General features: G+C 43.2%; 1 protein-coding gene across 3 annotated transcripts in view; it reads right to left on the bottom strand.

Annotated features, from left to right (window-relative positions):
* Positions 1 to 22,412, bottom strand: part of tbxas1 (thromboxane A synthase 1 (platelet)) — a 177,049-nt gene that overhangs the window by 4,792 nt on the left and 149,845 nt on the right. For 2 of the 3 annotated variants that reach the window (XM_067999917.1, XM_067999918.1), the window contains exons 11-12: positions 10,531 to 10,619; positions 2,307 to 2,444 (exon numbers count right to left, since the gene is read on the bottom strand). In XM_067999917.1, the coding sequence (XP_067856018.1) occupies positions 2,307 to 2,444; positions 10,531 to 10,619 (227 nt within the window). Of the gene's footprint in view, positions 1 to 1,098; positions 1,168 to 2,306; positions 2,445 to 10,530; positions 10,620 to 22,412 lie in introns of all 3 variants that reach the window. The other variant, XM_067999919.1, reaches the window with a different exon arrangement.

Below are 22,412 nucleotides of genomic sequence, written 5' to 3'. Positions count from 1 at the left end.
CGCCAATGGTGGGGCTGAGAGACTGAGGAGCATTTCGCCCTTAGCCTCCCTATTATTTTAAAGAATTTGCTGGATTTGCACATTAATTGCCCATAAAACTTGCTACAGAAAGTTAGGGCTGGAACTTAACAGTGTCAGTACCTTTTTAACAACGTGATAATTGTAAATGCAATGCCAATTAACCTCTTTGGCCCAGAAATCAAACAATTTAAACTGCTGAGACTCATCTTTGCATGTAGTAAATTGTTGTTAGAGATTTTAAAAATAATCAAATTTTACATTTTAAAATTTTTTCTTACTTTTCCTTTCTGTCTCTTTTTTTCTCTCTCTCTTAAATCTAATCTTTCTTTCCCTCTTTCTGTACCTGATTTGACTCTCATTCTCTAATTCCTCCTTCTCTGTTGTTCCTCTGTTTCTTTCCCAATCCTTAAATCTCATTGGGAAAGGAGACAGACTTGGTCCCGCCATTCACCAAGGTCCCAGACACCCTGTTTCCCTCACTACGCCGTTATCAGCTCGCACTTCCAGCAAGTTTACAACGCAAAAAGATTTCGAGCTGAAGGGTGCAGGAAAAAGTCTAACTATCAGCGCACGCCCTTGATGCCCCACTCCAGCAAGATCCGGCCCAATTGTCTCCTCAAATTTTAAAAATGGTAAGGGATTAGAATTTTCTATTTTATTTGTTCTTGGGATGTGGGCAACACTGCCATCTTCGCATCATTTTTTGGCCCCATGCCCCAGTGCAACTTAGCAAAAGCATCCATCAATGGTAATGGAACTAAACACTGAGGAAGGAAAATGTTTTTTCTTTTATTTTAAAACAACATAGGCATTGAAAAATGACAGGACTGATAAAAGGGAAAGAATGGATGTTGTAAAAGAGCTGGACAGATTACGAGTATATCTTTCCCCAGAGGATACATGATTAGACCACACTACTGCATAAATGTTAAACAAGGAGTACATTTACTCCCTGTAGACTGCTCTACTGATATTCATGTTTGCTTTCCTGCAGCTGAAACATTCCTTTTGGCTATTAACCATTTATTCTTATTTTGCTTCTTTGCCATAAACAAGTGGAAAGTCTGAAGCTTTAACCATTTATTCTTCAATGCAGCAAATATTCCAACGTTCAAATCTTCTAGCTTGCATTCTTTCATTCGCTCTCTGTAAGCAAACCAGAGATGGGTTTTTTAATTTTTTCACTTCAATTTTACCTTTCCTTTTGAGATAGCAAGATTATCGATGTGGAGATTTATAAAATAAAATCTCAGTCCCTTCAATAATAACTTGGTGCAATTAAGTTTTACTCAGCCCAGATACAAGATCTTGACTTTGGGCGATAGTGTAAAACAGGACGGTACAGATGGAAATAAAAATTGGGAGATGTAAAACGGGCTGCCGACTCGCTCTCGCCCACTTTACACTATCGCACAAAGACAAGATCTACCTCATGGAGCTCACTGCAGAAAACTTTTGTTTCAAAATATTCACCCCCTTTGTGTCAGCTGTGGCTCAGTGGTAGCACTCTTGCCTCTGAGTTAGAAGGTTGTGGGTTTAAGTCCCCCTTCAGAGACTTGAGTATATAATCCAGGCTGATGCTATCAACGCAGTACTGAGGGACTGCTGCACTGTCGGAGGTGCCGTCATTTGAATGAGATGTTAAAGCAAGGTCCCCTCTGCCCTCCCAAGTGGACGTAAAAGAACCCATGGCACTATTTTGAAGAAGAACAGAGGAGTTCTCCCCAGTGTCCTAGCCAAGAATTATCCCTCAACCAACACCTAAAAACAGATTATCTCATTGCTGTTTGTGGGAGCTTACTGTGTGCATATTAGATGTCGTGTTTCCCTCAGTATAACAGTGACTACACTTCAAAAGGACTTCATTGGCTGTGAAGAGGTTTGGGACATCCTGAGGTCATGAAAGGCACTCTATAAATGCAAGTTCTTTATTTTGAGGTTTCCACTCCGTGGAGATGGCCGTGACTGTAGGTTTCACTGTACTCGTGACGTCTTGTCACAGGAGAACTCAAGTGGCCGTGGCTTTGCGGATAGACCGTGTGTAATCCCGACCAGCCTTGAAGCTGAATGCTGTGACATTCTGTAATTCAGCAATATTTCCGGATAAGGTAGTAACATTGTGACTGGACATGTGGAGATAACACATAACCGGCTGGGTTAATGAACAGAAGATTAAAGCAGATGACATTTATGCCTTTACTGTCACAGTTAAATTTTTTATGACAGTATTTTTGGCCCTGTTGTTGGTACAATATGGGGCAGTGCAACTTTTCAGTATTACGTACCTCTCTGGTTTAAATTTCTCCGGTTCCGGCCAGTATTTGGGGTCATAATGAAGGGCACCAACGGGAACCTCTACAGTCATCCCCCTTGGAATTAACTGCCCATTCACCAAACAGTCCTTTCCACAGATGCGGCCAAACCTGCATTAGATCAACACAAGCGCTAGTTAATTCATCTCCAGTCAACATATACAATAATTTTTGTCAGTCGTGGCCTTCTCCCTCCACTGTTCCCTCCCAGAAAGACAAACCCTAATGGCTTCCAGCTCTCGCCATCTTGCCCTGTTTTCTCCTCTCCTTTCCTGAAGGCACTGTTGCCTGGTATGGGTACATGGTCACCAGATACACACAGGCATTTTCTAACAGGGATCACAGGATAGAAATCAGCAGCGGGAACCTTGGCTGAATTTTCTTTCCCTCCAGCTCCATTAGGCCAGGAATCGAACCTTGACCCTCCTGGTCCGTCTTGTTTGGTACTACATTGGGTGATGCTACTGGCCAATCGGAGACCAGCCTTTCAACCTTTAACCATACTGTTATAAGGGATTTCAGTTATTTGGAGAGACAAGAGGCGGGAGCAGAACAGAGGAGAGGGAGCGTCCCATAAAAAGGTGGGAGTCGGAGGCTTGAGATCAGTTGAGGCAGCAGAACAGAGGAGAGGAGAGCCAGAGCTGCAGCATGAGCGTCAGGGTGAGAGAGGAAAAAGAAAGTGACATTAGCACAAGGGAAGGAGCTGTTTGGTGAGTAGCTGGTGAGTTTTTTTTTAAGTCTTTAGTTTATATCCAGTTAAGTTTAGTTAATAATATAATAAATCGAGGCATGGCAGGGCACCTCAGTGGAATGCAATCCTGTGCCATGTGGGAACTCCAGAACGCTTCCAGTGTCCTGGACGGCCACAGGTGCAGGAAGTGTCGTCAGCTGGAGGAGCTCAAGCTCCGGGTTTTGGAGCCTGAGCAACAGCTGGCATCACTGCAGTGCATCGGCGAGGCTGAGAGCTATGTGGATAGCACGTTTCAGGAGGTGGTCACCCCGCAGCTTAAAGGAGTGCAGGTAGAGAGGGACTGGGTGACCACCAGACAGGCAAGGAGGACCAGGCAGGTCGTGCAGGAGTCCCCTGAGGGCATCTCACTCTCTAACCAGTAATATTGGTGAGGGAGAGGGTTGCTCTGGGGAGTGCAGCCAGAGCCAAGACCATAGCACCAAGGATAGCTCAGCTGTACATGGGGGGAGGAGAGCGATAGTGATAGGGGATTCTATAGTTGGAGAGCAGACAGGCATTTCTGCGGCCACAGACGTGATTCCAGGATGGTATGTTGCTTCCTTGGTGCCAGGGTCAAGGATGTCACCGAGCAGCTGCAGAACATTCTGGAGAGGGAGGGTGAACAGCCAGAGATCGTGGTCCATATCGGTAACAACGACAAAGGTAGAAAGAGGGTTGAGGTCCTGCAGGCAAATTTCAAGGAGTTAGGAAAGAGATTAAGAAGCAGGACCTCAAAGGTAATAATCTCCGGATTACTCCCGGTGCCACGTGCTAGCGAGCATTGAAATAGGAGGACAAAGCAGATGAATGCATGGCCGGAGAGATGGTGCAGGAGGAAGGGCTTTAGATTCCTGGGGCATTGGGACCAGTTCTGGGGGAGGTGGGACCTGTTCAGGCCGGATGGGTTGCACCTCAACGGAGCTGGGACCAGTGTCCTTGTGGGGAGGTTCGCTTATGCTGTGGGGGAGAGTTTAAACTAATTTGGCAGGGGGATGGGCATCAGAATGTAGCATTGGAAAGGAGAAACAAGATGCACAAAGGATTGGGAGAGAAAGATATCACGAGAGCAAGAAATAGAACTGTATTAGATGGGACCAGATTAAGAGAGAGTACAAGAAAGACTAAGATAGGTTTACAGTGCATATGTGTAAATGCACAAAGCTTGTTAAACGAGGTTGGTGAGCTGCAGACACATGGGAACATGATGTTGTGGTGATAACAGAGACCTGGCTCAAAAAAGGGCAGGACTGGTACTAAATATTCCTGGACACAAGTTGTTGAGGAAGGATAGGGAAGGGAAGAAAGGAGGGGGTGTGGCAGTATTAAGGAGAATATTGCAGTGCTGGAGAGAGAGGATGTCCTGGATGGGTCAAGGACAGAATCTACTTGGTTAGAGTTAAGAAACAATAGAGGTGCTGTTACACTACTGAGTGTATTCTATAGGCCACCAACTAGTGGGAAGGATATAGAGGAGCAAATTTGCAGGTAATTTATAGAGAGGAGGAAAAGCCACAGAATAATGATAACGGGGGATTTCAACTATCCTAATATACACAGGAACAGTAATAAGAATAAGGGGCAAAGAGGGGGAGGAATTTTTGAAGTGTGTTCAGGAGAACTTTCTTGACCAGTAAGTTTCCGGCTCAACGAGGAAGGAGGCATTGCTGGACTTGGTTCTGGGGAATCATAGAATCATAGAAGTTACAACATGGAAACAGGCCCCTCGGCCCAACATGTCCATGTCGCCCAGTTTATACCACTAAGCTAGTCCCAATTTCCTGCACTTGGCCCATATCCCTCTATACCCATCTTACCCATGTAACGGTCCAAATGCTTTTTAAAAGACAAAATTGTACCTGCCTCTACTACTGCCTCTGGCAGCTCGTTCCAGACACTCACCACCCTTTGAGTGAAAAAATTGCCCCTCTGGACCCTTTTGTATCTCTCCCCTCTCACCTTAAATCTATGCCCCCTCGTTATAGACTCCCCTACCTTTGGGAAAAGATTTTGACTATCTACCTTATCTATGCCCCTCATTATTTTATAGACTTCTATAAGATCACCCCTTAACCTCCTACTCTCCAGGGAAAAAAGTCCCAGTCTGTCTAACCTCTCCCTATAGGTCAAACCATCAAGTCCCGGTAGCATCCTAGTAAATGAGGCGGGCCAAGTGGAGCAAGTGTCAGTGGGGGAAAATTTAGGGATCATAAGGTTTAGAATAGCTAAGGAAAAGGACATGGATCACTCTAAAGTAAAAACACTCAATTGGAGGAGGGCCAATTTCAGTGGGATAAGAACAGATCTGACCCGGGTAAAATGGAATCAAAGATTGGCAGGCAAAACTGTAATTGAACAATGGGTAGCCTTTAAAGAGGTGATGGTTCAGGTACAGTCTAGGTACATTCCCACAAGAGAGAAAGGCAGGGCAATTAAAGCCAGAGCTCCCTAGATGACAAAAGAGATAGAGAGTAAGATGAAGCAGAAAAAAGGGGCATATGACAGATGTCAGGTTGATAACACAAGTGAGAACCAGGTTGAATATAGAAAGTTCAGAGAGGAAGCGAAAAAGGAAATAAGAGGGGCAAAGTGAGAGTATGAGAATAGACTGGCGGCCAACATAAAAGGGAATCCAAAAGTCTTCTACAGGCATGTAAACAGTAAACGAGTAGTAAGAGGAGGGGTGGGGCCGATCAGGGTCCAAAAAGGAGATCTACTCATGGAGGCAGAGGGGATGGCCGAAGTACTAAATGAGTACTTTGCATCTGTCTTTACCAAGGAAGAAGATGCTGCCAGAGTCTAATAAAGGAAGATATAGTTGAGATACTGGATGAGCTAAAAATTGATTAAAAGGAGGTACTAGAAAGGCTAGCTGTACTTAAAGTAGATAAGTTACCCAGTCCGGATGGTATGCATGCTAGGTTACTGAGGGAAGTAAGGGTGGAAATTGCGGAGGTACTGGCCATAATCTTCCAAACATCGGTAGATATGGAGTGGGGGTGCCAGAGGACTGGAGAATTGCAAATGTTACACCCTTGTTCAAAAAAGGGTGTAAGGATAAACCCAGCAACTACAGGCCAGTCAGTTTAACCTCAGTGGTGGGGAAACTTTTAGAAACGATAATCCAGGACAGAATTAGCAGTCACTTGGATAAGTGTGGATTGATTAGGGAAAGCCAGCACGGATTTGTTAAACATAAATCATGTTTAATTAACTTCATAGAGTTTTTTGATGAGGTAACAGCAAGGGTCGATGGGGCAATGCGGTTGATGTGGTGTATATGGACTTTCAAAAGACATTTGATAAAGTGCCGCATAATAGGCTTGTTATCAAGATTGAAGCCCATGGAATAAAGGGGGCAATAGCAGCATGGATACAAAATTGGCTAAGTAACAGGAAGCAGAGAGTAGTGGTGAACGGCTGTTTATCGGACTGGAGGGAGGTATACAGTGGTGTTTCCCAGGGGTCGGTACTGGAACCACTGCTTTTCTTGATATATATTAATGACTTGGACTTGGGTGTACAGGGCACAATTTCAAAATTTGCAGATGATGCAAAACTTGGAAGTGTAGTGAACAGTGAAGAGGATAGTGATAGACTTCAAGAGGATATAGGCAGGCTGGTGGAATGGGCGGACACGTGACAGAGAGGCAATATAAACTAGAGGGCACAATTCTCAAAGTGGTACAGGAATAGAGAGATCTGGGGGCATATGTGCACAAATCATTGAAGGTGGCAGGGCAGGTTGAGAAAACGGCTAAAAAAGCATATGGGATCCTGAGCTTTATAAATAGAGGCATAGAGTACAAAAGCAAGGAAGTCATGATGAACCATTATAAAATACCGGTTCGACCACAACTGGACTACTATGTCCAGTTCTGGACACCGCACTTTAGGAAAGATGTGAAGGCCTTAGTGACTTCAATCTACATATAGACTGGCCAAACCAAATTAGCAATAATACTGTGGAGGATGAATTCCTGGAGTGTGTACGAGATGGTTTTTTAGACCAGTACGTTGAGGAGCCAACCAGGGAATAGGCTATCCTAGATTGGGGATTGTGCAATGAGAAGGGGTTAATTAGTAATCTTGTTGTGCAGGGTCCTTTAGGGAAGAGTGACCATAACATGATAGAATTCTTCATTAAGATGGAAAGTGAAGTAGTCCAATCCGAAACTAGGGTCCTAAATCTAAACAAAGGAAACTACGATGGTACGAGGAGTGAGTTGGCTATGATAGATTGGGAAGCTTCATTAAAAGGCATGATGGTGGATGGGCAATGGCTAACATTTAAGGAATGAATGCATGAATTGCAACAATTATACATTCCTTTCAGGTGCAAAAAAACAAAAGGAAAAGCGGCCCAACCATGGCTAACAAAAGAAATTAAGAATAGTATTAGATCCAAAGAGGAGTCATATAAAGTTGCCAGAAAAAGTAGCAAGCCTGAGGAATGTGAGCAGTTTAGAATTCAGCAAAAAAGGACCAAGAAATTGATTAAGGGAAAAATAGAGTATGAGAGTAAACTTGCAAGGAACATAAAAGTGGACTGTAAAAGCTTCTACAAGTATGTAAAAAGAAAAAGATTAGTGAAGACAAATGTAGGTCCCTTACTGTCAGAAATGGGAGAATTTATAATGGGGAACAAGGAAATGGCAGAGCAATTAAACAAATACTTTGGTCTGTCTTTCTTCGCGGAAGAGAACACAAATAACTTCCCAGAAATGCAAGGGAACCAAGGGACTAGTGAGAAGGAGGAATTAAAGGAAATTAGTATTAGTAAAAAAAATAGTGCTGAAGAAATTAATGGGTCTGAAAGCTGACAAATCCCCAGGGCCTGATAATCTGCATCCCAGAGTACTAAAAGAGGTAGCCATGGAAATGGATGCATTAGTTGTCATCTTCTAAAATTCTATAGATTATGGAACAGTTCCTGCAGATTGGAGGGTGGCAAATGTAACCCCACTATTTAAAAAAGGAGGGAGAGAGAAAACAGGGAACGACAGACATCAGTAGTAGGGAAAATGCTAGAGTCTATTATAAAGGATGTGATAACAGGACACTTAGGAAATATCAACGGGATTAGACAAAGTCAACATGGATTTATGAAAGGGAAATCATGTTTGACAAACCTACTGGAGTTTTTTGAGGATGTAACTGGTAGAATACATAAGGGAGAACCAGTGGATGTGATTTATTTGGATTTTCAGAAGGCCTTTGATAAAGTGCCACATAAGAGGTTAGTGTGCAATATTAAAGCACATGGGATTGTGGGTAATATACTGGCATGAATTGAAAATTGGTTAACAGACAGGAAACAGAGAGTAGGAATAAATGGGTCTTTTTCGGGGTGGCAGGCAGTGACTAGTGGGGTACCACAGGGATCAGTGCTTGGGCCCCAGCTATTCACAATATATATCAATGATCTGGATGAGGGAACCAAATGTAATATTTCCAAGTTTGCTGACTAGGTGGGATCATGAGTTGTGAGGAGGATGCAAAGGGGTTCAAGGCGATTTAGACAAGTTGAGTGAGTGGGCAAATACATGGTAGATGCAGTATAGTGCGGATAAATGTGAAGTTATCCACTTTGGAAGGAAAAACAGAAAGGCAGAGTATTATTTAAATGGTGATAGATTGGGGAATATTGATGTACAAAGGGACTTGGGTGTCCTTGTACACAGTCACTGAAAGCAAACATGCAGGTGCAGCAAGCAGTTAGGAAGGCAAATGGTATGTTGGCCTTCATTGCAAGAGGATTTGAGTACAGGAGCAAAGATGACTTACTGCAGTTATAAAGGGCCTTGGTGAGACCACACCTGGAGTATTGTGTCCAGTTTTGGTCTCCTTACCTAAGAAAGGATATACTTGCCATAAAGAGAGTGCAGCGAAGGTTCACCAGACTGATTCCTGGGATGGCAGGACTGTTGTATGAGGAGAACTTGGGTCGACTCGGCCTATATTCACTTGAGTTTAGAAGAATGAGAGGGGATCTCATTGAAACATATAAAATTCTGACAGGGCTAGACAGGGCTGGATGCAGGGAGGATGTTTCCCTTGGCTGGGGGGTCCGGAACGAGGGGTCACAGTCTCAGGACATGGGGTAGGACATTTAGAACTGAGATGAGGAGAAATTTCTTCACTCAGAGGGTGGAATTCTCTAACACAGAAGGCTGTGGAGAGGAGGTCACTGAATATATTTAAGAAGGAGCTAAATAGATTTCTAGACACAGAAGGCATCAAGGGGAATGGGGAGAGAGCAGAAATATGGTATTGAGATAGAGGATCAGCCATGATCATAGTGAATGGTGGTACAGGTTCGAAGGGCCGAATGGCCTAGTCCTGCTCCTATTTTCTATGTTTCTTGGAGAGGGTACAGAAAAGATTTACTTCAATGATTCCAGCGATGAGGGATTTAAGTTACGTGGATAGACTGGAGAAGCTGGGGTTGTTCTCCTTGGAACACAGACGGTTGCAAAGAGATTTGATAGAGGTGTTCAAAATCATGAAGGGTCTAGACAAAATAGATAGAGAGAAACTGTTCCCATTGGTAGAGGGGTCAAGAACCAGAGGACACAGATTTAAAGGTGATTGGCAAGATAACCAAAGGTGACATGAGGAAAAACTTTTTTACGCAGCGAGTGGTTATGATCTGGAATGCACTGCCCGAGGGGATGGTGGAGGCAGATTCAATCGTGGCTTTCAAAAGGGAACTGGTTAAGTACTTGAAAGGAAAAAAATTGCAGGGCTACGGGGAAATGAGACTAATTGGATAGCTCTTTCAAAGAGCCGGCGTAGGCACGATGGGCCGAATGACCTCCTTCTGTGCTGCATGATTCTAAGCCGAGTGCTTTGGATCTAAAAAGTTCATCATTTGCTTTGTGCATGAAAAAAGTGAGCAATTTCCTTCTTGAATCAAGTGAAGACTGGACTATACTCAGCTGCGATGCCCTTTAAGGCTCAATACCCTACTGACGCTCACCTGAGGAATGGTTACTTGGACGAGGTACCAGAGGGGCTGCTAGTGGCAGTAGAATCAGATCCCAGCAACAGTCAGTGCCTTTGGGAGTTGGTGATTGGAATGGAAAGGAAGGGATTTAAACTAGATGGGGGAGATGTCATTAAAACTGCTAAAGGTAAGGTCCAAATCTGCAGGTTACTGAGCTTTAAAAAAAAGTTACAGTGCCGTGTGCCACGTGAAATCCTCATCTTTAATAATTCCTTTAGGAATGAACTGTGGTTTATTATTCACTATGGGAATCAAGCTGGGACCTTAATGATATACTTGGCTCAGCCACTCACTGCCCTAACCAGCCAAGGAAAGTCCTGCTGGTACAAAATTCAATGGAAATGTTTCAATTTAAAACAAAACGCTACCCATCTTTTAATAACTTTTTTTTAGGAGAAAGGTTTTACCCCTTTCTCACACTGATCTCTTCAAATTTTGTGAACTGTAATTTTTTTTTTTACCTGACTCCAGGCGGATACATGCGTAGAGCCTCTGAGATCACCATGTCCAGATATTGTAACTTCTGCACATTGTTATAATCAGGGGTGGTCTGAAAGATGACAATGATGAGTTAATGGACAACACCATTTTTCTTGAACCTTTTGTTACAAATTCCAGGTCTACACTAGATATCCTCTCAGGATCGGTGTCACTAGAGTCTCCTGTAACTGGATCCCATGTCCACTGCAACCAATTCACCTTTACTGCGCAGAATCTATTCACATGATAATGTGACACAGGGATGTAACAAGGGCTCTCCTCGTTTTGTTAAATGGATACTGTAATCTCGTAATGTCCCCACATGCATTTCTCATATCTTCCTGAGGGTGGACTGCTGAATTCTTCAGCAAAAGGAGGCTAATTGTAAACCTGCAGGCTGATTTATTTTACATATAATATGGGAACTAATAGAATAATGTTCACAGTGAAATTGAACTTATTTCATAACGCTCTTTGTGATATAGAAACTAACAAAGAATGTCACATTATCCATCTTAGAAGGCAAAATTCTGACTAGCAATTCTCGGACCCTCGGGTGGGAGTGCTGCACTGTCAAAGGTGCCATCTTTCAGATGAGACTTTAAACCGAGGCCCCGTCTGCTCTCCCAGTTGGACATAAAAGATCCCACGGCACTATTTGAAGAAGAGCAGGGGAGTTCTCCCGATGTCCTGGCCAATATTTATCCCTTGCCCAACGTCAATAAACTAGATTATCTGGTCATTAGTACATTGCTGTTTGTGGGACCTTGCTGTGTGCAACCTGGCTACCGCGTTTCCTACATTACAATAGTGACTACACTTCAGAAGTACTTAATTGGCTGTAAAGTGTTTTGGGACATCCCGCGGTCATGAAAAGGCGCTATATAAATGCAAGTTCTTTCTTTCTCTCTGAAACAAGTTGGCGTTAAATTTAAGAAGAGAGTTCTTACCTTCTGTGTCTCCTTGCTGTGTGTCAGCTTATCCCAAAAACTTGACTTCTGACCGTCCCCCAGCCCTCTGTGTCTGAGGATTGGCCAGTTGAGCTGCCAATCAAATCAGAGACCCCTCCCACTCTGCTTTGGTGCACAGGTCATGGCAAACACATTGTCTGGCCTCCTACGATTCCTCATTAGCTCAAATGAATGAGGCCAATCCAACATATTATACCCAATTTCATCTCTGGAATGTGTTAATGAACCTCATTCAGCCTGATGTGGTATGAGAGAATCACCATCCTGGGTAGATGCTTTCACTGGCTCTAATTCACATACCCAGAATACGTATGTTCTGAGAATTTAGCCCCTAATGAGCCAAATTTAACTTGATAGCAACTTCTTAATATAAATTAGCCAAAATTCCCCCTAGGTTAAATCGCCGAAAATCTTGAAACATGATATCATTATTCCACAAGAACCTATATTCAATGCAACTTGAGGCATTCGATATCTAAGCCTGAACCTCTGATAAAATATTCAAACAAAACTCTAGTCTCCCTTATGGCCTAGTTGTAAGGACATTCATTACCTGGTGTAGTACTAACCCAGAACTGCCCCGTTCAATAGCTGATTTGTGCTGAGTTATCTGATCTCAGCTGGGGGCAAACGCTGGGTTCTTTGCCCATGGGCTGAGGGGGGAGAAGGAATTCTGCCAGGGGTCCTTCTCCTGATCACTATCCAATGATTCCTCTTGGACAGTGCGTGGGTTTGGACATCGGGTGAGGACAATATTGGGCTCAGTCCCCTCACAGTCAAACAGTCTGTGGACCCTCGCACACTAACAATGGCCAAGTGGGCCATTGCCTTCTAGAGTCAGGGAGGAATTTCCTAGATTTTTTCTTCAGATTGGCCAAAAGTTTTTTATTCCTTGTTGTTTTGCCTCCCCTGTGAGTTAGCATTACTGGCAGTTAGGGAAGGTAGGGAATCGTCTAATGGAGAGAATGACCATTAGATAAGATTTCTTTCAGAAAATAACATTTTGGGATTCAGTATATGAGTAACTTGAGACATGACATGTGGTAAGTGTAACATGTTTGGGAGCAACAGGTGACTTTGGACCTCTGGTTCCCAAAGCTCTCCACCACTGGGGGTTTTCCTCACCTCATGTCTGGGTCTGTTGTAGACTAATTGATAGAGATTGATTGCCATGATTAGTCAACAACTCCATTATCGTAGTATCATAGCGGCTACCAGGATGGTAGAAGGGGAACTCGGTGGACCTTGGTCTTTTTTCGTCTTGCAATTCCTAAGTTCCTAATGGGCCTGATGGCCTTTTCTCACCTTTCTGCTCCATGCATGAATCTAGATCCCAATCAGCTAGCCTTGCACTTGGCACGGTACCTCAGTAACTTAGGTTTTTAGTGTTCAATGAAACAGATTTATAAAGTTGCTGGGGAAAAAAAGGATTTGTGTTGCTTGCAATATGTTACAAGATAAGCATTTCAGGGATATGTTGAGTTACAGCCTGAGGCCATATTTAGGGCCCAAATTTCTTTCAAATCATTTGTCTTTATCAGGTCACTTAGATGTGGAAAGGCAGTTTCCAACATGTCAATTTTCAGAAGGCCAAGACATTGTAACTTAAAAGTTCCTTCTCATCAAACCAAGAGCTTGCATTTATTTGTCAAACCACAATTATATTATCATTTTACAGCTGCTTTTTGGTATCTCTCTTTTGCTTCAATCTGTGCATTTTTTTCAATCAGGACTTGGTACTGAAAGAGACAGTAAATCAAATCAAGGCGCTGGTGAGCAACTTAGCACAATATGTTAACTGCAAACATTCATTTACTCCAATGGCAGGACCAATGGAAGCTGACTGGTGCTGAAAATGGGAGGGGTTTTAAACAAGAAAGCCCCTGAGAAACTGAGCACTGGGATGCTAGGAACTGTTCTATTAAAGGAAGAGACACAATGACTGGGATGCTAGGAACTGTTCTATTAAAGGAAGAGACACAATGACTCCAACCCTATGCCGGAGCCCTCGGATACACTCGATTTACGGTATGTGGAGACTGGACAAGCTGGTCGAAGTGTTGAATTTGTACAACGAAAGCAGCTGAAGATCGGGAACTGAAACAATTAAAAAGGGAATAGTCCCTTTGTAAGTCACAATATAAACACACCAGGTGAGATCCTCAATGGATTTTGTGCTCTCCAATCGAGCATTAATAGTAGTGACTAGAGGCCAGCAGATGCACATGAATAAATGATGTGCATCTGATGTGCAGTGCATTCTGAGCCATGTTTCTGGATGATCAGATGAAAATATCATTGATAATGCTCACTGTAAAGTCAGTCTGTTTTTGTTAATGTATTCACTATATTTACACACAGTTGCGTTGGTCTGGCTTCTCATTATTGTTGTTTGGATGAAAAGACTGATCCAAGTTTAATAGGTTGAAATAAATAGCCTAGTAGGGACATCGTGGAAGAATGAGTTAACCACTGGCCACTCACCCCATCTACCTGGGTTCAAAATCTTGACAGATTCATTGGATTAAAGTCTCTCTTACACTCTGCGAGAGTCTCAAATGAAATGAGTTTGGGCAGTCTCCAACCGGTTTCTTGTGAGCATGGGGGTACGGAAGGTGACCCTAATGTGACATAAATTAGCAATTTCACTCAGATAGGTGAGAAGAGCAGAAGAGATCTAGGGGAGGTAGATCTTTCATGTTGGGTGTGCAATTAAAGACCATTAAGAAGACAAGTGGGTTTCTGTGTTTTTACATGGGAGCAATGAAGATAAAGCAAGGAAGTTGAATTTGTAAAATTCACTGATTAGGCCACAGTGAAGTATTGTGTGAAGTTCTAGCACCTCGTTATAGGAAGGATATTAGAGCTATGGAAAGGGTACAGTGAAGATTCACGAGAATGAGCATTTATAGTTGTGAAGAAAGCCTCAAAAGGTTGGAGTTTTCACAAGAACCAGAAAAGGGTGGAGTCCCAGATACATTGGGCCCTTGCTGACTCTAGGAGTTCCCAGTTTGGCCTTCTAAGGGACGGAACCTCCACTCACCCCCTCACGTGGCCAATGACGCCAGAACTGGCCTGAACCCCTGAAGAAAGGATTTTTTTTAAAGAAATAATTCTGGATCAACCCCTTTACACAGGGAGCTGAATGGGGTGGTGGGGGATTGGGCTGAGCACCGCTCAATGGCTGGCGGGCACCAGCGATGTGCCCATTGTGGTGTGGCACCAATGCAAGTAAGGTGTCCTCCCACTGACCGACGCAATGTGATGGTTGCCGGGATTGCGGCCTGCAGGTTGTTGGGGCCTGGGCCTCATTCCTTTGGACTAGAGAAGGTTAAGGGGAGATTTGATAAAGATTTTCAAGGTACTGAAAAGCTTAGAGAAGGTGAATAGTTAAATATTATTTCTACTGGTTTGAAAAATTGTTTGACTCAGGATAATCAGAAGCAGAACACAGAATTGTTTTTCCACACAGAGGGTTATTAGAACACAAACAGCTTTACCAAAAGTGGCTGTTGAAGAGGAGAATATAATATCATTTAAAGGAGAACTGGATAATTATTTTTAAAGGTAGAATAGAACAGGATTAAGGAAAGAGTAGGGATATGGGATTAGAGTTGAGAGCTCCAGTTGAACAGATAGCACTGGGACAGGCATGATGAGCTGAGTGGCCTCCTCATGTGCTGTTATGTCCAGGATGGCTGGTGTAGGAAACAGAAATAGAAAAAGGTCACACTGATGCAGTAGGAATGAGAATATTGTTGTGGCAAAGCTTTATTCAGCATCTAACTGTATTACTGCTTGCTGCTGTCACTGAGTGCCCGATTTGGAAAGAGTGTTCCATTCCCCAGCACTAACATTCCTCACCTTGAAAAGAAAAATTCCTTAAAAATAAATGTTAAAAGTGATAGCTCCCCTGATTGCTTAGTGGGTCAGTGGTACTAGGCTATATAGACCAGAAAGTCTTGGATTTGATGCCTGCTCTGTACTGACTTGGATAGTCTCAGATGGGGCAGGAGTCAGGGTACTATAACTAGTCTCAATCCACCCCAAGATTAGAGGCAGAGGAAATAATCCAATGATTCCTGCTGGAAAGTGCACTCATTTGTACCATGGCTGAGGACAAGATTGGGCTGTTTGATGATGGAGGACTCCACAGTGAGTATTGGCCTGGTGTTTGATGATGGAGGATATCACAGAGAGTGTTGGCCTGGTGTCTGATGATGGAGGATATCACAGAGAGTGTTGGCCTGGTGTCTGATAATGGAGGACACCACAGTGAGTGTTGGCCTGGTGTCTGATGATGGAGGACACCACAGTGAGTGTTGGCCTGGTGTCTGATGATGGAGGACACCACAGTGAGTGTTGGCCTGGTGTCTGATAACGGAGGACACCACAGTGAGTGTTGGCCTGGTGTCTGATAACGGAGGACACCACAGTGAGTGTTGGCCTGGTGTCTGATAACGGAGGACACCACAGTGAGTGTTGGCCTGGTGTCTGATGATGGAGGACACCACAGTGAGTGTTGGCCTGGTGTTTGATGATGGAGGACACCAACACTCACTGTGATGTCCTGCATGATCCAGCAGCAAGCCAACAGTCACCGTTCAGCCTCATGTATGAAGAATGGCCACTTTGCTGAGCTATTGGAGGGCAATAGGTAGCTGAGGAACTATACTCCTGCAAGAAGCAGCACAGTCACAGGAAATAATTGGGGAACAAATTGTCAGAATTGATTTACAATTTAAGAGGTTAAATTCCAGTTTAACGAGATGCTTTCTAATTAAGCAGCTTCCAATCCAACATTACATAGAATTACACAGAATGTACAGCACAGAAGCAGGCCATTCGGCCCAACAGGTCCATGCCAGTGTTTATGCTGTACACGAGCCTCCTCCCACCGTACTTCATCTAACCCTATCAGCATATCCTTCTATTTCTTTCTCTCTCACCTGCTTATCTAGCTTCCCCTTAAATGCATCTATATTAGTCGCCTCGATCACTCCTTGTGGTAGCGAGTTCCACATTCTAACCATAGAATCATAGAAGTTTACAACATGGAAACAGGCCCTTCGGCCCAACATGTCCATGTCGCCCAGTTTATACCACTAAGCTAGTCCCAATTGCCTGCACTTGGCCCATATCCCTCTATACCCATCTTACCCATGTAACTGTCCAAATGCTTTTTAAAAGACAAAATTGTACCCGCCTCTACTACTGCCTCTGGCAGCTCGTTCCAGACACTCACCACCCTTTGAGTGAAAAAATTGCCCTTCTGGACCCTTTTGTATCTCTCCCCTCTCACCTTAAATCTATGCCCCCTTGTTATAGACCTTTGAGAAAAGATTTTGACTATCTACCTTATCTATGCCCCTCATTATTTTATAGACTTCTATAAGATCACCCCTAAACCTCCTACTCTCCAGGGAAAAAAGTCTCAGTCTATCCAACCTCTCCCTATAAGTCAAACCATCAAGTCCCGGTAGCATCCTAGTAAATCTTTTCTGCACTCTTTCTAGTTTAATAATATCCTTTCTATAATAGGGTGACCAGAACTGTACACAGTATTCCAAGTGTGGCCTTACTAATGTCTTGTACAACTTCAACAAGACATCCCAACTCCTGTATTCAATGTTCTGACCAATGAAACCAAGCATGCCGAATGCCTTCTTCACCACCCTATCCACCTGTGACTCCACTTTCAAGGAGTTATGAACCTGTACTCCTAGATCTCTTTGTTCTATAACTCTCCCCAACGCCCTACCATTAACGGAGTAGGTCCTGGCCCAATTCGATCTACCAAAATGCATCACCTCACATTTATCTAAATTAAACTCCATCTGCCATTCATCGACCCACTGACCCAATTTATCAAGATCCCGTTGCAATCCTAGATAACCTTCTTCACTGTCCACAATGCCACCAATCTTGGTGTCATCTGCAAACTTACTAACCATGCCTCCTAAATTCTCATCCAAATCATTAATATAAATAACAAATAACAGCGGACCCAGCACCAATCCCTGAGGCACACCGCTGGTCACAGGCCTCCAGTTTGAAAAACAACCCTCTACAACAACCCTCTGTCTTCTGTCGTCAATCCAATTTTGTATCCAATTGGCTACTTCACCTTGGATCCCATGAGATTTAACCTTATGTAACAACCTACCATGCGGTACCTTGTCAAAGGCTTTGCTAAAGTCCATGTAGACCACGTCTACTGCACATCCCTCATCTATCTTCTTGGTTAGCCCTTCAAAAAACTCAATCAAATTCGTGAGACATGATTTTCCTCTCACAAAACCATGCTGACTGTTCCTAATTAGTCCCTGCCTCTCCAAATGCCTGTAGATCCTGTCTCTCAGAATACCCTCTAACAACTTACCCACTACAGATGTCAGGCTCACCGGTGTCTGTAGTTCCCAGGCTTTTCCCTGCTGCCCTTCTTAAACAAAGGCACAACATTTGCTACCCTCCAATCTTCAGGCACCTCACCTGTAGCTGTCGATGATTCAAATATCTCTGCTAGGGGACCTGCAATTTCCTCCCTAACCTCCCATAACGTCCTGGGATACATTTCATCAGGTCCCGGAGATTTATCTACCTTGATGCGCGTTAAGACTTCCAGCACCTCCCTCTCTGTAATATGTACACTCCTCAAGACATCACTATTTATTTCCCCAAGTTCCCTAACATCCATGCCTTTCTCAACCATAAATACCAATGTGAAATATTCATTTAGGATCTCACCCATCTCTTGTGGTTCCGCACATAGATGACCTTGTTGATCCTTAAGAGGCCCTACTCTCTCCCTAGTTACTCTTTTGCCCTTTATGTATTTGTAGAAGCTCTTTGGATTCTCCTTTGCCTTATCTGCCAAAGCAATCTCATGTCCCCTTTTTGCCCTCCTGATTTCTCTCTTAACTCTACTCCGGCAATCTCTATACTCTTCAAGGGATCCACTTGATCCCAGCTGCCAATGCATGTCATATGCCTCCTTCTTCTTTTTGACTAGGGCAACAATCTCCCGAGTCATCCAAGGTTCCCTACTTCTACCAGCCTTGCCCTTCACTTTATAAGGAATGTGCTTACCCTGAACTCTGGTTAACACACTTTTGAAAGCCTCCCACTTACCAGACGTCCCTTTGCCTGCCAACAGACTCTCCCAATCAACTTCTGAAAGTTCCTGTCTAATACCATCAAAATTGGCCTTTCCCCAATTTAGAATTTTAACTTTTGGGCCAGACCTATCATTCTCCATAGCTATCTTAAAACTAATGGAATTATGATCACTGGTCCCAAAGTGATCCCTCACTAACACTTCTGTCACCTGCCCTTCCTTATTTCCCAAGAGGAGGTCAAGTTTTGCCCCCTCTCTAGTCGGGCCATCCACATACTGAATGAGAAATTCCTCCTGAATACACTCAACCAATTTCTCTCCATCCAAGCCCCTAATGCTATGGCTGTCCCAGTCAATGTTGGGAAAGTTAAAGTCCCCTACTATTACCACCCTATTTTTCTTGCAGCTGTCTGTAATCTCCTTACATATTTGCTCCTCAATTTCCCATTGACTATTTGGGGGTCTGTAGTACAATCACATCTTATTTTTCAGTTCTACCCATATCGACTCAGTGGGCGAACCCTCGGATATATCCTCTCACTACTGACGTGATGTTCTCCCTAATCAAGAACGCAACTCCCCCTCCTCTCTTACCTCCTGCTCTATCTTTCCTATAGCATCTGTACCCTGGAACATTGAGCTGCCAGTCCTGCCCCTCCCTTAGCCATGTTTCAGTAATAGCTATAACATCTCAGTCCCATGTACCCATCCATGCCCTGAGTTCATCTGCCTTGCCCATCAGACTTCTTGCATTGAAATAAATGCAGTTTAATCTAGACTTCCCTTGGTCTTTGCCCTGCTTTCTCACACCATCTGTCCGGTCATGTTTTGTACACTCTCCCTTACTGCCTTTTGTTTCTGTCACCACTTTACTTCCCACTGACTTCCTGCATTGGTTCCCATCCCCCTGCCACATTAGTTTCTCTCTGGATAAAGAAGTTTTTCCTGAATTCCCTATTGGATTTATTAGTGACTATCTTATAATAATGGCCCCTAGTTCTGGTCTCTCCTGCAAGTGGAAACATCTTCTCTACATCTACCCTATCAAATGCTTTCATAATCTTAAAGACCTCTATCAGGTTACCCCTCAGTCTTCTCTTTTCTAAAAAAAAGTGTTCCAGCATGTTCAATCTTTCCTGATAGATATAACCTCTCAGTTCTGGTATCATCCTAGTAAATCTTTTTTGCACCTTCTCCAGTGCCTCTATATCCTTTTTATAATATGGAGACCAGAACTGTTCCCAATACTCCAAGTGTGGTCTAAGTAAGGCTCTATACAAGTTGAACGTAACTTCTCTGCTTTTCAATTCTATCCCTCTAGAAATGGACCCCGGTGCTTTGTTTGCTTTTTTTATGGCTCTTATTAACCTCTATCGCCACTTTTAGTGATTTGTGTATCTGTACCCCCAGATTGCTCTGCTCCTCTACCCCATTTAGACTCTTATTTTCCAAGGAGTATGCGGCCTCCTTATTCTTCCTGCCAAAATGTACCACCTCACACTTATCTATATCAAAATTCATTTGCCAATTACATGCCCATTCTGCAAGTTTATTAATATCTTCCTGTATTTTGTCGTACTCCTCCTCAGTATTAACTAAACCCCCCAATTTGGGGTTGTCCACAAATTTTGAAATTGTACTTCCGATTCCAGAGTCCAAATCGTTTATGTAAATGGTGAACAACAGTGGTCCCAGCACCGATCTATTGTGGAACATCACTTCCCACCTTTTGCCAGTCTGAGTAACTACCTGTAACCCCTACTCTCTGTTTTCTGTTTTGTAACCAGCTTACCATCCATTCTGCTACTTGTCCCCTGACTCCACATGCTCTGACCTTAGTCATGTGTCTACTATGTGGTACCTTATCGAAGGTCTTTTGAAAATATATTACATCTACTGCATTACCCTTGTCTATTTTTTCTGTTACTTCTTCAAAGAATTCACTAAGGTTGGTCAGGCATGACCTTCTCTTTTGAAATCCGTGCTGACTATTCTTTATTATATTTTCAGTTTCTAGATGTTTTTCTATTACATCTTTGAGCAAAGATTCCATTATCTTTCCTACCACTGACGTCAAGCTAATTGGTCTATTGTTCCCTGGACTTGTTCTGTCTCCCTTTTCAATATAGGAATCACATTAGCTGTCCGCCAGTCCTCTGGCAATATTCCCTTTTCTAATGAATTTTTCTATATGTGTAATAGTGCCTCTGCTATCTCTTCCCTAACTTCTTTTACTATGCATGGATGTGCATTTATTTCTTTTTATATTCCTTGATAATTTAATTTTGTTTTTTTATATTTCTTGATAATTTAATTAGACGTTCAGTGTAATATCCTGTTTACGAGCTGCCAGAGATACTCCAGCTATCAACAGTAGTAACAACTTTTGCAGCCTGTTAGAAATATCAGTACCATGTTGATTACTAGTGAGAAATCGATGCAAGGCGTTGGTAATGTTTTGAAACACGTATACAAGTGCGCACAGACTATCTGGTAGATCTGTATGAATCCCAACACGGTGAGTAAGGTTTCAAATTTCAGCTATTCCTCTGAGAGGAATTTCACTAGGGGAGAGGGATTCAAAATATCTTTAAAAGGAAGACATTTGGGAAGTAAACACTTAGCAAAATGATACAGTCAAAAAAATGTAAAATACCATGATACTTGTCCTAATCTGGAATAATAGTTCTAAAGCTTAACACTTTTCCATCTTCCTCAACACGGACAGGGAAGCAAATTGGTAATTTCTCATCTGAGAGACTAAGGCTGAGACGAGACCCAATAGATGTCTTTAAAATTATGAAGGGGTTCGATAGGGTGGATATGGAGAAATTGTTTTCACGTGTGGGAAAGACCAGAACAAGGGGGCATAAATATAAGAAAGCCACCAACAGATCAAATGAAGAATTTCAGACCAATTTCTTTACACAGAGAGTGGTGAGAATGAGATAGCATTGATGTATTTAAGGGAAGGTTTGATGCATACTTGAGGGAGAAGGGAATAGAGGGATACGGGGGCAGGGTTGGAAGAGGAATTAGAGTGGAAGGAGGCTCATGTGAAGTATAATCACTGACATAGACCAATTGGGACGAATGTGCTGCAGATTCTATGTAAAGCTCAGTTGAAACAATGGGGGAGTAATTGCATTTTCAAATTGAAAATCGCAACTTCTTTGTCAAACGTTTTTCAATTGCCACGTTAGTTTTTCAGGATACTTGTCTATCTGGGTTTGCAGGCTTTTTTTTTTATTCGTTCACGGGATGTGGGCGTCGCTGGCAAGGCCAGCATTTATTGCCCATCCCTAATTGCCCTCGAGAAGGTGGTGGAACTGGCGAATTCATTACTTGCCTGAGTTGTTGCCGGTTTCCTTCCATCCCCCTGTATGTAACAGCTGGTTGTAGTAGCCATTCCGAATGTTGGACGGTATGATTTATACTTCAATCACCAATGCCGCAGGTTGGACTTGTGGATCCATGAATGTGTGCCATGGAGTGCTACTTTATTACTGGCCTTGGAGAACAGCAAACTCTGCAGAGGGCAGGTGTAGCATGTTTGTGAAGATGTTCATTGTTTGGAGGTACAATGAGACTGGATTGGGGTTGGTGATAACAGACTCTGACTGCTCAGACACCCATCCTGATCTGCTGCCTCTCCAGTATAGGGAAGTATGAAATGTTTTTAAGTAGTTCACCCTGCCCTCATCCCCGCACCCTCCCACCCCCCGACTCTCGAAGGTACTGAGTCCTGCTGGCATCTGGTCCCACAGGTTCTGGC

Source organism: Heptranchias perlo, chromosome 18 (assembly GCF_035084215.1).
Source record: "Heptranchias perlo isolate sHepPer1 chromosome 18, sHepPer1.hap1, whole genome shotgun sequence".
In the NCBI taxonomy this organism is placed as follows: domain Eukaryota; kingdom Metazoa; phylum Chordata; class Chondrichthyes; order Hexanchiformes; family Hexanchidae; genus Heptranchias; species Heptranchias perlo.
The sequence above is the reverse complement of the archived record's forward strand: the minus strand, read 5'-3'. Positions and strand labels throughout refer to the sequence as shown.